The 17,390-nt window shown below is 42.1% G+C and overlaps 1 protein-coding gene across 33 annotated transcripts in view; it reads right to left on the bottom strand.

Annotated features, from left to right (window-relative positions):
- Positions 1–3,229: 3,229 nt before the first annotated feature.
- Positions 3,230–17,390, bottom strand: part of LOC127321516 (uncharacterized) — a 107,793-nt gene continuing 93,632 nt past the window's right edge. For 9 of the 33 annotated variants that reach the window (XR_011744055.1, XR_011744045.1, XR_011744051.1 and 6 more), the window contains 9 exons: positions 14,638–14,714; positions 13,677–13,752; positions 13,411–13,523; positions 11,338–11,674; positions 6,745–9,125; positions 6,440–6,516; positions 5,479–5,554; positions 5,213–5,325; positions 3,230–3,476 (listed from right to left, as the gene is read on the bottom strand). Coding sequence is in view for 2 of the 33 variants with exons in the window: in XM_051353686.2 (XP_051209646.1) it covers positions 5,219–5,325; positions 5,479–5,554; positions 6,440–6,516; positions 6,745–6,778; positions 6,867–6,935 (363 nt within the window). In the remaining 31 variants the exon portion in view is untranslated. Of the gene's footprint in view, positions 3,477–5,212; positions 5,326–5,478; positions 5,555–6,439; positions 6,517–6,744; positions 9,126–11,337; positions 11,675–13,410; positions 13,524–13,676; positions 13,753–14,637; positions 14,715–14,942; positions 15,940–17,390 lie in introns of those variants that run through there. The other 24 variants (XR_011744036.1, XR_011744035.1, XR_011744063.1 and 21 more) reach the window with 24 other exon arrangements.

Below are 17,390 nucleotides of genomic sequence, written 5' to 3'. Positions count from 1 at the left end.
TTTATTATTCCACCCTTACGGGTGCAGCCCTCATTTTACCTACTGATTACACACCTACTAGTGATGTGGTGCTTAGCACCTTATCATCCTTATCGCCGCTTTTCAAAGAAAAGTCGGACTATAGGTCGGGAGCCCTCTTTAAAAAGGTTTGTGAAAATGTTTTCAAGAAAGATGTGTTTCGAAAACCTTGGAATGGGGTAGCCCTGCCCAAGTGTGAGTTTAAGAAAAGGAAAAGGTTTTTGGGAAGAAAAGTTGCTGGAGGCAAGTGGAGAAATTTTTTTTCGAAAAACTTTGGTGACTGCACTACTAGGAAAAAGGCAATCAGTGGCGCACCACATATAGCCTTCAGTGGCGCACTAGTGGTGCGCCACTGCTATCACGCCACTGCTAACTCCTAGTAGTGGCGCACTAGGGGTGCGCCACTACTAGCCTGAATCTTGATGGGCGCATCGCGTGGTGCGCCATTGACATGTCCAGCAGTTGCGCCACTATTACTCCAAAGTGGTGCGCCACTGTTGGTCGCGGGCGATGCGCCACCACTGTCTAGACGAGGTGCGCCACCGCTACCGCTTTGCGTGCGCCACCGTTTCAGCGAGGAGGTGCGCCACAGCTGCCAGTGGACGTGCGCCATCGCTGTCTCCAGGACGTGCGCCACGTATGAGATTCCCGGTGCGCCACTGCTAGTCTCGGAGGGGATCACAGGGCAGTGCGCCACTGGATCCCGCGCAGTGCGCCACTACTACTTAGTGGACGTGCGCCACTGATGGGCCACTAGTGCGCCACTGCTACGAATTTCGAATTTTTTTTTTGTATCCTGGCAGGTATTTATACAGGTTGTATATCACAAGCACAATACAGGATATATAACACATATAAACAACAGCACAGCTTATCCATACATAGTTCTTCACATTAGCCCCACATGCTTCACAAGATTTCACATTAGAGAAGTTACGAGGCTACAATGCAAGTTATGGGGTTACAAAGTCGCAAATGAGCTAGTGGTTACACAAGATCGATCATCTAAAGTACAATCACATAGAAGAGAGCTAGAGTCACTACTAGCACCATCCCGATGATAGTGGTCTTCATCCGGTTCCTCCTCCGCTCCCTCCTCTCTCCCGCCAAATAGCGTGCGTATCTATCTTCGGCCTCCGCTCTAGTGGTGTACCCTTTGTAGCTGTTACCGCTAAAACGGTGAACCTGTCTCCGACACTCCTCCCAGTCGTTGTAGACTCCGGGAACCTTGCCCTTGTACACGACATACCACGTCATATCTGCACATATATGAACAAGCCAAAGAAACATTAGTGCACGCTCATAGATGTTTGCAACGAATAAGAGCAAACTCAAAAACGATCCAAGTAGTATGAACTAAAAGGCATGCCTCATACATTGTTGGTCGGAACAAATATCAACATTTAGGGAAGGGGTTAGCGAAACCAAGTAGGATGCACAAGAGATTGATACTTGTGTCATCGCACCAGGTTCACTAGCCCCTCCCCCAGTGTACAAGTGACCAAACATTCTAATCATCGGCATTTTAAAATACGAAAATAAATGGAAGAATGACAAGGGCCTCATACTTTGTCGGTCGAAACAAATATGAACATCCCGGGATGGCGTTAGTGAGGCCAGGTAGGATGCACAAGAGATTGATATTTGTGCCATCATACCAGGCTCACTAGCGACACCCCGGAGTGTACAGTTGACCGAACATTCTAATCATCGGCATTTTAAAATACGAAAGCAAATGGAAGAATGACAAGGGCCTCATACTTTGTCGGTCGAAACAAATATGAACATCCCGGGATGGCGTTAGTGAGGCCAGGTAGGATGCACAAGAGATTGATATTTGTGCCATCACACCAGGCTCACTAGCGACACCCCGGAGTGTACAATTGACCGAACATTCTAATCATCGACATTTTAAAATACGAAAGCAAATGGAAGAATGACAAGGGCCTCATACTTTGTCGGTCAAAACAAATATTAACATTCCGTGATGGCGTCAGCGAGGCCAGGTAGGATGCACAAGACATGAATATTTGTGCCATCACACCAGGCTCGCTTACGTCACCACGGAGTGTACAAGTGACCAACCATTCTAATCATCGGCCAAATGCAAATAAGAAGTGCCAACTCAAACAAGAGATAAGTAGCTACTATGAACTAAATGGAATGCCTCATACATTGTTGGTCAAAACAAATTTTAACATTCAGGGATGGAGTGAGCGAGGCCAGGTAGGATGCACAAGACATGGATATTTGTGCCATCACACCAGGCTCGGTCGCTCCACCCCCGAGTGTACAAGTGACCAACCATTCTAATCATCGGCATATGCAAACAAAATTAACGACCAAATCAAGTGCGGAAAACGACAGAGCCATATATATAAGTTCACAAACATAGCCGAACTAGTAATTAATAGCAAGTAAAGTGCTGGATAAAGTTTATTACAACAGAAGCTCGTCTTTAGTTCACAACTACATAACTAGGCTCGCACATCAAGACTTTCTCAGAGCGTGGATAAAACCGCCGCCTTTCTTCAAGCACATCCATGAGCGGTAGTCGTCACCCTGCATTTGGAGCTTTTTGTCTATGTCACTGTTTGACGGCTGATAGCCGGCGAAGAACTCCCCCGCGCTTCTAACGACATCTTGATGGATGATTTCACAAAACTCTACTTGGATGCGGAAGAAGTCTTGCTTGATGCCGTCGTCAGGGACCCGCGCCAATTTGTTGGCCCAGTCTCTGAGATGCTCAGGTAGCGTAAGCTGCTGCTGGTCCCGTATGAACTTATCCATGTGATAGAGGGCGTAGTAGGCATCCTTGTTACTAGAAGGCGGCTTCTTGACGCAGGGAAACTTTGTTTGGTGCTTGAACACATGCTTCCCGTACCTAACATTTGGCCTCTGCATGTTGCCTTTCGCTTTGACGTAGCCATTGAGAGCATCATCAAGTACGGCCTTGACATTCGTGTAGTCCGTGGTTGACTTACCGTCCGCATCGAGGTATGTGGCCACGGAATGCTTCGGGGTTATGGAGATGAGTGTGCAGGTTTTGTCTCTGCGTAGAACACATAATGTTTAAGAACATGACGATTGAAATCTAAAAAAATCACGAGTTAAGACCGGTACGGTGAGTGTGGGGACCCCGGACTAGCTGTCCGAAATACCCTGTTATGTATACAGTTCACGATCCCATGATCAGTGCGCCGTGAACACATAACCGAACTGATATCAAATTACACCATCCATTACAAAGCGGAATAAGAAAATTACAACATGGTCACATGACCAATACTTACATAATAGCCTCGAAGGGCCTAACTAAACATCAGAGTAGCATCATCACTTCAGCAGCGCAGTACCCAAGTCATCTGCCATAACCCTACAGGCAACTGACTGGGGAGACGTTCCTAGCCCGCATAGACGTCGTCAACTCCTTCTTCATCTGTCGAACTCCTTCAAGTCTGGCCAAGTAAATAGCCAGGGACAAAGCCGTGAGTACATTTGGAATTGTACTCGCAAACCATCAAGAAGGTGATAAAAATTCTAACTAGAGAAGGCAAGAGAGGAAAAATAGTTTCTCTCGTGGATGTAGCATGTGGAAGAGAAATAGTTTCTCTTGTGGATATAGCATCCCGGCATCTCGAGTGATGGGGACACTAAGGGAGTCCTATTACATCTCTATACCTTTGTTAAAGAAGAGGTAGCATACCGCCATCTCAATTGATGGGGATACTAGGAAAGTCCTATGACATCTCTATATCTTTGTTGAAGAAGATACTTCAAAAGATAAACTACGACATCTCTATATCTTTGTTGAAGAAGATACTTCAAAAGATAAACTACGACATCTCTATATCTTTATTGAAGAAGAGTCCCTCTACATGAAACACTAGGAAGGGTCACCCAATTTTGTTTCATTTTCCTCGACCATCTCCATATGGTCGGCACCAGCCTTTCCGTACCCTTCCGGTACATCCAACACGCACATTTCCTTTGGAAATCATTTTCTAAACCAAAACTCGACACAGCTCTGTAACGGACATCCCAACAGTCCATGACCGCGGACGCGGCTATTAGAATAGTTTTAACTCTGCAGAGTGTGCGCACTTTCCCCACAAGATCTGATAAATCCGCCGGGATCATCCCCAGGTCGTCATACGAAAGTATGCGAGTCTCGGATAATCAGTCGAAGCCTTTCGCCTATTCAACTTAGCAAGAGGTCCTACCCTATGGAGTATGTACCTCCCCGGCACCGTGGCAGCTCACCTCCCTTTGAGCGTGGCTCCACCGCCAAGCCAGGAGACCCATAGTGTCTTCCGGACGGGTCAGCCCCGAAGGCCTCCCGTTATACGATTGTCTCCAACTACGACAACCCGGACTCGGGGGTAACCGTACCCTTGTATAGTTGTGCGGTGCCTCATGCTAAGAAGAACAAACGTCAAGCTAAGCCCCGTGCCCACGTTGGAGTAGTGTGGTTGCGCGGGTTAATTGTTCCGGGCGAATACAGAGAACCATGTGTCGTTTTTCTCAAAAACCCAAGTCACACACACATTTCCTCTTTCCAACCATCTTTGTCAAGATCCTTTCCTTTCATAAACCATACGCTTGGGTAAAATTGCCTCACCCAAGGTTTTCATAAACATTTACAACAAGGAAAACCTTGAGGGGTTCCCAACCTATAGTTTCATGAGTTGAACTAGTATTGCACTACGGCCGAGATGAGAGTCATCCCGCCATAGATGAGGTATAAAGGGGTAGTGGAGTGGATCATACTTGCTTAAGGTAAGCATGTATTATGACAACACAAGGAGGAATATACTCTCAGATTTGTGGTGCTAATTACACAACTTAGATAGTGGAGTGTCACTATCCAACATATTCTCCAAGAATACACCAAGATCATGACATTGATACCTCTATACTACAAAGGGGGTGGGTGTGGTGTAAGTTAATATCTTGAGATGGAACATGCTCAAGTTGAGCATACAAGATCACCAAGTGGAATAGCACGGCCATGTTACCATGCATCCCATAACACAAGGACAATAGTGGAGCATCACCACTAGGGAGTACCCCACTTGCAATCACACATAGATGACATAAATAGAGATAATAACACACATAGAATGAAGGTGCTTTGAACATCAACAAATGACATCCAACTAGACACCGGATCAGAGATCAAAAGATGGCTTGCCTTGGCTTATTTGTCCCTGTACTTCTTCAACTCCATCAATATAAGAATCCCAACAATATAAATAAAATCCTTGTCCAATTCCACTTCTTCTTCTTCTCCGGAATTGCTCGCGTCTATCGCCGGAAAATATAAAAGGAACACAATCAATCACATTGCACCAACAAAACAAACATACAACAACCATAATTTAACCATTCAATAAAGAGCTACCATACAAAGGACTTATAGATACCACAAACAACTTAAAGAAAACCCATGTTATTTACCTAGTAAAGGTATGAGAGTATCACAACTTAGCAATTGCCTCTCTCGGTTATCACCATAGTATAAACCAAACATCCCCTGGTAGATAACATCATAAAGAGGACAAAAGCATTAGTTTGACATCAAATACATTCACAAAACATTTTCAAACATTTTTGGAAAAAGTAGAAAACAGTTTTCCTAACTTAGTTTGCTCACATAACACCACACAAGAATAGGAAGCAAATGATATGCCCTACCATTTGAAAACTTAAGCAAAACAAAAGAGCTAATGTTAAATTGCAGAGATTTTGTTTTGCAAACATAAAACAAAGGTTGCCCATTTCTAATAAAAAGAGTTGGTCAAGGTTTTTAAATAAACCCAACAAGTTTTGGTCCAACAATGCATGTCACACATATACCTTACTAACAGTAACGAAAATGCATGAACAGAGACTAACACTATTTTTCCTAGATGGCCAGTACTAATACAAGACTAACCCAATTGGAAACACCCAAAAATATCAAACCTACAATTTTAGGAATTTCTTTGAATCTGACTGTACAGAAAACAAGATCTCTAAGCCATAAATCGTAGAAACATCCTAAAAATATGAGGCCACTGGCATTTGAAAGGTATTTAAACAGAGATTCACACGCAATTGGATTTGGGTCCAAAATATTTCTGAAACTCTCACAAATGGATTTACAAGTTCACTGCATGTTTTCACCATTTGCTTTAACTATGGAGTTGCAGAACAGATAAAGGTTTGAAACTTGTTTGAGATGATTAAGAAAACAATCAGCAATCCTACAGAAGTGGAATCACTCAATTAGGTTCAAAAATGGATTTTTGATGAATTAAAAGCTAACAGCCATGTCTGCAGAACACACAGAATAAGTTTAATTCACCACAAATCGTACACAACTCATAAAAATATGAGGTCAGCTGCATCTGAAAGGTATTGTAAAGGTGGTTCTTACCCAACTGGTTTCATTCAAAAATTCGTTTCCAAGCTCCTGATTTAATTCGACAAAGTCAGATCTGACCAGATCTTGATCTGTGAACCATTTCAATTCCATTAGGTCATTTGAAGTGAACCCAACGCCAAAATGAAGGTACTGGAGAGGGCTTTCACCCAAAATTGAGTTTGCTCAAAAAGGTTTTGTAAAACGGAAGAAATCTAACAAACAATGATTCTGCATGTTTGCAGAACTTTATTTATCATGCAAAATCCGTAACGAATTTGAGGATGAGACCAACGCCAAGTTGTAGATATTTTCAGTACCTATCTGCAGAACTTTGAACCACTCGATTTGGATCTGCACACGAGATTTGGCGGATTTTACAAGATCGTACCAGAATCTGAAACAGCAAGAAACAGAAATTACTGCAAGGTTTTGGACGAACTTTGCTCAAGAACTTCAGATCTGAGGATAGCTCAACCTTCTCCATGCTTGGACCAACATGCACCTGCATCAAGATCCAATCTTAGCAATGGAGGGAGAAGAAGAGGAGATTAAACCATCTAAGGTTAGGGAGAAGAAGGAGAGGGAGGCTCTCATGGTGAGGATGAGCTTGAGGGAGGGGGAGAGCTTCATCTTGGTGGCTTGCCATGGCTATGGCCGGCCATGGGAGCAAGGGGAGCACCATTTTCGTGGGGAAGTGGAGGAGGAGAGTGTGAGGGAGTGGAGGAAATAGTAGGGAGTGAAAAGAAATGAGGCAAAGGGGAGGAGTGGAGAGGAGTGGAGAGTGGGAAATGAGAGCAAGTGAGGAGGGAGTGGGCTGCCAAGCCCCTTTATATAGAGGGAGAGGGGGTGGGTTGGCTGCCTCCTCATTGATTGAGTTGGTTGGGAGGTAGCCTCCTCATTGATTGAGTTGGTTGGGAGGCTGCCCATTTATGGATTGGGGTAGGTGGGAGGCATGGCTTGTATAAGAAGGAAAAGGGGAGATAGTGCTGGCCGAATTTTGAATGCAAACACAAATTGGCCGGCTCCATTCTTGCCAAACAAAAATGAACAATGAGAGAGAGATGCACATCATCCATGTGCATGATGTTGAGGAGGTAATGTTGATGGAGGTTGAGACATAGAGATAGAAATGGAGAGTGAGAGTGATATGCATTAAAAGGAAAATTTGTTATCACTTTGTTTGTGGCAAACAAATGATGGAAAGAGATAGATCCAAGGTTTAGAGGGGTAGTGATGGAAGTACAGATACAATACCAATGGTGAATATGGTGGCATAAAATCAATTCAAGAGGTCAAGGTGTTGATGGAAAAGAATGGGGGAGTGAGATAGGTATGAGGACAAATAAGTTGTTCTAAAAAAAAGAGGTCAATTGGGAGTGGTTTGAAATACTCCCTGAGTCTAGGGTTTAGTTGAAGGGAGTCCATTTGAAAGTATCAAATGATCATCCATTTGATCAAGAATTGGAGGATGAGGGGATACAATGTGGTAAATCAGTGATGTGCATAAGATGTGCAAGGATTGTCATTTGAAAATAAAGAATTTATTTGAAAGGGATTTGAAACACCTCAATTGGGAATGAACTCAAGTGGAATGGAATTTGAAAATGTTGAGAGAAACTAGTTGGAACATAGGAGGTCAAAATGTTCTACTTACTTTCTCAAGTGAAGTAGAGTTTTTCTCAAATGTAAAATAAGCAAGAGGAAGACAAGAAATGGTATAGGTACCATAAACAAGCTTTTTGTAAAATGGAAAACAAAAAAGAAAATAATGTTTTAGAAATCATTACTTGGTAGAAATGGGATGAAAAACAAAACCTATTTCAGTTCTTTGTTTTCTTTGAAGAAATATCCTGAAAAGATTTTATAAAACTAGAAGTAGTTTTGTGATCAAAACTAGAGAAGGAAAAACAATAGGGTTTTTGAGAAAGAAAACTAATTTAGGGAGGAGTGTTCTCAAGGGTAGATGGTGGCCTCAAAATGTACCCATCATTCCCAATCTTGGTTTTTTGAAGATTAAACTTGAATAAAAACAAGAGGTAAAAGTGAAGGAAGTGATCTTGAGGTAAAACATTGGATAGGGTACAAGATCAAGTTGAAAATATGAGCTGCAAGGATTGACTGAGACATGCAAGACGTGGAGGTTGAAGAGGATGTTGCATAGATGAGATCCATGCATTGAGGTCAACAATAACAGTGGTGGTTGCTTAGATATCAACTGCCAAAGTCTGGAACTTATAAGCTTGCCAAAACAGATTGTTGACTTGGCTTCAGAATCAACCTATGATGAGTGGGTATAAGAGAAGGATGTGATGAGGGTAGATGATCCCAAATTTTGGATTCAAGGATGGTTTGAGCTGGACTAACACAAATAGGAATATCAAGATGGCACACTCATGTTGCCATCAGGAGAAGAGTTTGATGTAGTAAAAAGGAAAACAATTTTACCTAAGTCACATATGTTTTTTTTTTAGGTGAGTTGTATGTTTGACCACTAGAGGTGTTGTTCTTTGAGGTACTCAACACAGAACTCAACAAGAAATCAAGACAATATATCTAGCGGCAGATCAAAGCAATTCATCACAACAAATAAATCAAGGCAACTCATCTAAATTAGTCTATAGAAAAAAAGTTTTTGTTCCCCCTAATTTTTGAAATATGGACAATTAATCAAGGTTGCAAAAGTTGGGGTGTTACAGATCTTCCACCCTTAAAATAATCTCGTCCCGAGATTACTGAGCGTAGAACTGGAGGGGTTGTAAAGTTTAACGAAAATTAGACTCCATTTTTATGCCTTTGTGTGGAGAGGGTCGCAACTTCAGGTTGTGAGAGACATGATGGATTTCTGACGATGGCGAGCTTCATGAAGAGGCTGACGACTCCGTGCAGAAGTTGGATCTATACCTTCTTAATGATCCTAGCGGGGTTCATGATTGTGGGAGAGTTAGTGCACCCAATGGTGCTTGAGCAGGGTTGAAAACTTTTTAGAGTTAGCTTAAATTTAGTGGAAGACAAAGTCTTCCACCCTTAAAATTGTTCATCGGGGAGGGGGCGTTAAAAACTGTAAGCTTCGGCCACGGGTCTTGTCGGGCGCTTTTTGGAGAAGCCATTGATCTTTGGAGTTGAACATCTTCAGCGGGCGTTGAGTAGTCCACGGCTTCAAGAGGGGTTAGTGCATCCCACATTTCCAACGATGAGTTAGAAAGGTTTAAAATGTTAGGGTTAGCTCCAACTTTTAGTGGAAGACTTCCACCCTTAAGATTTTTCATCGGGCTTTCGGAAAATCTTAGAGCTTCTACCTTGCGGTCCTGTCGGGGGCTTCTGAAGGAGTCATCGATCTTCCGTACTCAGTTGAAGAATCTTCAGGGGCGACGTGCAGACCGCAACTTCAAGAGGCACTCACGGTGTTAACTAAACCATAGGGGACGCGCCGTGAGTTAATAAGTTGATGAAACGCCTGGTTGGTACCCATATGAAGCAGCAACAGGGGTCGTCGAAGACAATCTTCAGCTTGAGGGTCGGTGCTGACTTTAGTAGCAACTAAGAAGTTAGCGGGTAAACTACGCCTAAAGTCTTGAGTCTTGAGGTATCTTCAGGAGCCTTCACTTGATGAGGACCAGATGAACCATGTGATGTAGCTTGGCTTTGACGCTATTGTTCACTCAACTTGTTAGACGGTGTGTTAGAGGGTAGTTTTCAAGAAAATATCCTCGAGGTTAGCGCGATTATGCTCCAAGGTTAGTCCAAATTAGTATGTCTTCTCGCAGAGGTGCAGTCATTCTTGAAGGTAGGGCTTCTTCTTTCTTGGCGTAGTCGAGATGCTCCAAATGGATATTGAAGGAAGTTAGCGTAGATGGGGGTTTGGGTTAGTTTTCCTGATGTTTGAAAAACAACTGCTAACGGGGGTAGAGTTAGAGCTTTTTGTTAACTTATCCAACTAACTAGCAGTTAGCAAAATATCGGCGAGGTAGGTGAGGGTGAAAACATCTTTGGGAGGCTTTCTAAGCTAGTTTATCACACTAAGGGTGTTTTTCAGACCGAAAAGCCAAGACAATTATACACACAACAAACAAACAAAAGACACTCAAGGCAGCACACAAGGGAACTACAAGCAATCATCAAACCAGGCATGGTAACCTAAGTACCCATGGAATGCCTAATGCGTGGGGGTAGCTCAATCAAAGCGATTGAGTTTGTCCTATCCATCCTATTGGTTTGGGGGCTGGTCACATATGTTGCCGTCTTCATTTTGCTCTTATGGACTCCAACATGGATTTTCGGGGCAGTTGGTTGCGAAGCAGTGCCTGGTGTTCGGTCTTCTATGTTGAGGCGGAGGAAAATCTGCGTAGTCTTCTTGCTCAACATCCCGGGGACGTGAGGTCTTCGAAGAGGTAGTTGTTGAGGTACTCCCGAAATCGTCAACTTCTTGTAGCTGGCCTAAAAATTACTAGTCAAGAACTGAGGACTTGATCCCAGATGACTGCAAAAAGTGCAAGTCCACGGAGGAAGAAGGTCAGCTCCTTGACAGACTTTGGTGACAACCAAAGACATGATGTTATCATCCCAACAAGCACACGGCTACGTCGGCATCCAATCTTCAATAGCTACAGTTGGAGATATATGAGTCTTCCTGAGGGATTGAGCCATCTTCGAGTTCGAGTCTCCAGTCTGAGTTGGGGACATCGTCCAATATGTAGGTTTGAATTGGCTGAGACAATAGAGTAAGAATTTTCAAACCTTTTTATAAAGCGGAGAGGTAAGAATTTTAGAAGCTTTGAATAAATAAGAGGAGTAGAAGCTATACTTCCGACTAAAGAAACAATTTGTTTTGTAAATAGTTTTGTCCAAGTACTTGTTTCCTAACTAACGTCCATGCTAACTAAGGTCTCCTACAGTCAGGATGGCTCTGATACCAGCTCTGTGGGGACCCCGGACTAGCTGTCCGAAATACCCTGTTATGTATACAGTTCACGATCCCATGATCAGTGCACCGTGAACACATAACCGAACTGATATCAAATTACACCATCCATTACAAAGCGGAATAAGAAAATTACAACATGGTCACATGACCAATACTTACATAATAGCCTCGAAGGGCCTAACTAAACATCAGAGTAGCATCATCACTTCAGCGAATAAGAGCACCCAAGTCATCTGCCATAACCCTACAGGCAACTGACTGGGGAGACGTTCCTAGCCCGCATAGACGTCGTCAACTCCTTCTTCATCTGTCGAACTCCTTCAAGTCTGGCCAAGTAAATAGCCAGGGACAAAGCCGTGAGTACATTTGGAATTGTACTCGCAAACCATCAAGAAGGTGATAAAAATTCTAACTAGAGAAGGCAAGAGAGGAAAAATAGTTTCTCTCGTGGATGTAGCATGTGGAAGAGAAATAGTTTCTCTTGTGGATATAGCATCCTGGCATCTCGAGTGATGGGGACACTAAGGGAGTCCTATTACATCTCTATACCTTTGTTAAAGAAGAGGTAGCATACCGCCATCTCAATTGATGGGGATACTAGGAAAGTCCTATGACATCTCTATATCTTTGTTGAAGAAGATACTTCAAAAGATAAACTACGACATCTCTATATCTTTGTTGAAGAAGATACTTCAAAAGATAAACTACGACATCTCTATATCTTTATTGAAGAAGAGTCCCTCTACATGAAACACTAGGAAGGGTCACCCAATTTTGTTTCATTTTCCTCGACCATCTCCATATGGTCGGCACCAGCCTTTCCGTACCCTTCCGGTACATCCAACACGCACATTTCCTTTGGAAATCATTTTCTAAACCAAAACTCGACACAGCTCGGTAACGGCCATCCCAACCGTCCATGACCGCGGACGCGGCTATTCGAATAGTTTTAACTCTGCAGAGTGTGCGCACTTTCCCCACAAGATCTGATAAATCCGCCGGGATCATCCCCAGTTCGTCATACGAAAGTATGCGAGTCTCGGATAATCAGTCGAAGCCTTTCGCCTATTCAACTTAGCAAGAGGTCCTACCCTATGGAGTATGTACCTCCCCGGCACCGTGGCAGCTCACCTCCCTTTGAGCGTGGCTCCACCGCCAAGCCAGGAGACCCATAGTGTCTTCCGGACGGGTCAGCCCCGAAGGCCTCCCGTTATACGATTGTCTCCAACTACGACAACCCGGACTCGGGGGTAACCGTACCCTTGTATAGTTGTGCGGTGCCTCATGCTAAGAAGAACAAACGTCAAGCTAAGCCCCGTGCCCACGTTGGAGTAGTGTGGTTGCGCGGGTTAATTGTTCCGGGCGAATACAGAGAACCATGTGTCGTTTTTCTCAAAAACCCAAGTCACACACACATTTCCTCTTTCCAACCATCTTTGTCAAGATCCTTTCCTTTCATAAACCATACGCTTGGGTAAAATTGCCTCACCCAAGGTTTTCATAAACATTTACAACAAGGAAAACCTTGAGGGGTTCCCAACCTATAGTTTCATGAGTTGAACTAGTATTGCACTACGGCCGAGATGAGAGTCATCCCGCCATAGATGAGGTATAAAGGGGTAGTGGAGTGGATCATACTTGCTTAAGGTAAGCATGTATTATGACAACACAAGGAGGAATATACTCTCAGATTTGTGGTGCTAATTACACAACTTAGATAGTGGAGTGTCACTATCCAACATATTCTCCAAGAATACACCAAGATCATGACATTGATACCTCTATACTACAAAGGGGGTGGGTGTGGTGTAAGTTAATATCTTGAGATGGAACATGCTCAAGTTGAGCATACAAGATCACCAAGTGGAATAGCACGGCCATGTTACCATGCATCCCATAACACAAGGACAATAGTGGAGCATCACCACTAGGGAGTACCCCACTTGCAATCACACATAGATGACATAAATAGAGATAATAACACACATAGAATGAAGGTGCTTTGAACATCAACAAATGACATCCAACTAGACACCGGATCAGAGATCAAAAGATGGCTTGCCTTGGCTTATTTGTCCCTGTACTTCTTCAACTCCATCAATATAAGAATCCCAACAATATAAATAAAATCCTTGTCCAATTCCACTTCTTCTTCTTCTCCGGAATTGCTCGCGTCTATCGCCGGAAAATATAAAAGGAACACAATCAATCACATTGCACCAACAAAACAAACATACAACAACCATAATTTAACCATTCAATAAAGAGCTACCATACAAAGGACTTATAGATACCACAAACAACTTAAAGAAAACCCATGTTATTTACCTAGTAAAGGTATGAGAGTATCACAACTTAGCAATTGCCTCTCTCGGTTATCACCATAGTATAAACCAAACATCCCCTGGTAGATAACATCATAAAGAGGACAAAAGCATTAGTTTGACATCAAATACATTCACAAAACATTTTCAAACATTTTTGGAAAAAGTAGAAAACAGTTTTCCTAACTTAGTTTGCTCACATAACACCACACAAGAATAGGAAGCAAATGATATGCCCTACCATTTGAAAACTTAAGCAAAACAAAAGAGCTAATGTTAAATTGCAGAGATTTTGTTTTGCAAACATAAAACAAAGGTTGCCCATTTCTAATAAAAAGAGTTGGTCAAGGTTTTTAAATAAACCCAACAAGTTTTGGTCCAACAATGCATGTCACACATATACCTTACTAACAGTAACGAAAATGCATGAACAGAGACTAACACTATTTTTCCTAGATGGCCAGTACTAATACAAGACTAACCCAATTGGAAACACCCAAAAATATCAAACCTACAATTTTAGGAATTTCTTTGAATCTGACTGTACAGAAAACAAGATCTCTAAGCCATAAATCGTAGAAACATCCTAAAAATATGAGGCCACTGGCATTTGAAAGGTATTTAAACAGAGATTCACACGCAATTGGATTTGGGTCCAAAATATTTCTGAAACTCTCACAAATGGATTTACAAGTTCACTGCATGTTTTCACCATTTGCTTTAACTATGGAGTTGCAGAACAGATAAAGGTTTGAAACTTGTTTGAGATGATTAAGAAAACAATCAGCAATCCTACAGAAGTGGAATCACTCAATTAGGTTCAAAAATGGATTTTTGATGAATTAAAAGCTAACAGCCATGTCTGCAGAACACACAGAATAAGTTTAATTCACCACAAATCGTACACAACTCATAAAAATATGAGGTCAGCTGCATCTGAAAGGTATTGTAAAGGTGGTTCTTACCCAACTGGTTTCATTCAAAAATTCGTTTCCAAGCTCCTGATTTAATTCGACAAAGTCAGATCTGACCAGATCTTGATCTGTGAACCATTTCAATTCCATTAGGTCATTTGAAGTGAACCCAACGCCAAAATGAAGGTACTGGAGAGGGCTTTCACCCAAAATTGAGTTTGCTCAAAAAGGTTTTGTAAAACGGAAGAAATCTAACAAACAATGATTCTGCATGTTTGCAGAACTTTATTTATCATGCAAAATCCGTAACGAATTTGAGGATGAGACCAACGCCAAGTTGTAGATATTTTCAGTACCTATCTGCAGAACTTTGAACCACTCGATTTGGATCTGCACACGAGATTTGGCGGATTTTACAAGATCGTACCAGAATCTGAAACAGCAAGAAACAGAAATTACTGCAAGGTTTTGGACGAACTTTGCTCAAGAACTTCAGATCTGAGGATAGCTCAACCTTCTCCATGCTTGGACCAACATGCACCTGCATCAAGATCCAATCTTAGCAATGGAGGGAGAAGAAGAGGAGATTAAACCATCTAAGGTTAGGGAGAAGAAGGAGAGGGAGGCTCTCATGGTGAGGATGAGCTTGAGGGAGGGGGAGAGCTTCATCTTGGTGGCTTGCCATGGCTATGGCCGGCCATGGGAGCAAGGGGAGCACCATTTTCGTGGGGAAGTGGAGGAGGAGAGTGTGAGGGAGTGGAGGAAATAGTAGGGAGTGAAAAGAAATGAGGCAAAGGGGAGGAGTGGAGAGGAGTGGAGAGTGGGAAATGAGAGCAAGTGAGGAGGGAGTGGGCTGCCAAGCCCCTTTATATAGAGGGAGAGGGGGTGGGTTGGCTGCCTCCTCATTGATTGAGTTGGTTGGGAGGTAGCCTCCTCATTGATTGAGTTGGTTGGGAGGCTGCCCATTTATGGATTGGGGTAGGTGGGAGGCATGGCTTGTATAAGAAGGAAAAGGGGAGATAGTGCTGGCCGAATTTTGAATGCAAACACAAATTGGCCGGCTCCATTCTTGCCAAACAAAAATGAACAATGAGAGAGAGATGCACATCATCCATGTGCATGATGTTGAGGAGGTAATGTTGATGGAGGTTGAGACATAGAGATAGAAATGGAGAGTGAGAGTGATATGCATTAAAAGGAAAATTTGTTATCACTTTGTTTGTGGCAAACAAATGATGGAAAGAGATAGATCCAAGGTTTAGAGGGGTAGTGATGGAAGTACAGATACAATACCAATGGTGAATATGGTGGCATAAAATCAATTCAAGAGGTCAAGGTGTTGATGGAAAAGAATGGGGGAGTGAGATAGGTATGAGGACAAATAAGTTGTTCTAAAAAACAGAGGTCAATTGGGAGTGGTTTGAAATACTCCCTGAGTCTAGGGTTTAGTTGAAGGGAGTCCATTTGAAAGTATCAAATGATCATCCATTTGATCAAGAATTGGAGGATGAGGGGATACAATGTGGTAAATCAGTGATGTGCATAAGATGTGCAAGGATTGTCATTTGAAAATAAAGAATTTATTTGAAAGGGATTTGAAACACCTCAATTGGGAATGAACTCAAGTGGAATGGAATTTGAAAATGTTGAGAGAAACTAGTTGGAACATAGGAGGTCAAAATGTTCTACTTACTTTCTCAAGTGAAGTAGAGTTTTTCTCAAATGTAAAATAAGCAAGAGGAAGACAAGAAATGGTATAGGTACCATAAACAAGCTTTTTGTAAAATGGAAAACAAAAAAGAAAATAATGTTTTAGAAATCATTACTTGGTAGAAATGGGATGAAAAACAAAACCTATTTCAGTTCTTTGTTTTCTTTGAAGAAATATCCTGAAAAGATTTTATAAAACTAGAAGTAGTTTTGTGATCAAAACTAGAGAAGGAAAAACAATAGGGTTTTTGAGAAAGAAAACTAATTTAGGGAGGAGTGTTCTCAAGGGTAGATGGTGGCCTCAAAATGTACCCATCATTCCCAATCTTGGTTTTTTGAAGATTAAACTTGAATAAAAACAAGAGGTAAAAGTGAAGGAAGTGATCTTGAGGTAAAACATTGGATAGGGTACAAGATCAAGTTGAAAATATGAGCTGCAAGGATTGACTGAGACATGCAAGACGTGGAGGTTGAAGAGGATGTTGCATAGATGAGATCCATGCATTGAGGTCAACAATAACAGTGGTGGTTGCTTAGATATCAACTGCCAAAGTCTGGAACTTATAAGCTTGCCAAAACAGATTGTTGACTTGGCTTCAGAATCAACCTATGATGAGTGGGTATAAGAGAAGGATGTGATGAGGGTAGATGATCCCAAATTTTGGATTCAAGGATGGTTTGAGCTGGACTAACACAAATAGGAATATCAAGATGGCACACTCATGTTGCCATCAGGAGAAGAGTTTGATGTAGTAAAAAGGAAAACAATTTTACCTAAGTCACATATGTTTTTTTTTTAGGTGAGTTGTATGTTTGACCACTAGAGGTGTTGTTCTTTGAGGTACTCAACACAGAACTCAACAAGAAATCAAGACAATATATCTAGCGGCAGATCAAAGCAATTCATCACAACAAATAAATCAAGGCAACTCATCTAAATTAGTCTATAGAAAAAAGTTTTTGTTCCCCCTAATTTTTGAAATATGGACAATTAATCAAGGTTGCAAAAGTTGGGGTGTTACAGATCTTTCCACTTAAAATAATCTCGTCCCGAGATTACTGAGCGTAGAACTGGAGGGGTTGTAAAGTTTAAC

Source organism: Lolium perenne, chromosome 4 (assembly GCF_019359855.2).
Source record: "Lolium perenne isolate Kyuss_39 chromosome 4, Kyuss_2.0, whole genome shotgun sequence".
Taxonomy (NCBI): domain Eukaryota; kingdom Viridiplantae; phylum Streptophyta; class Magnoliopsida; order Poales; family Poaceae; genus Lolium; species Lolium perenne.
Note: the sequence above shows the minus strand (reverse complement) of the source record. Positions and strands in the feature narration are given on the sequence as shown.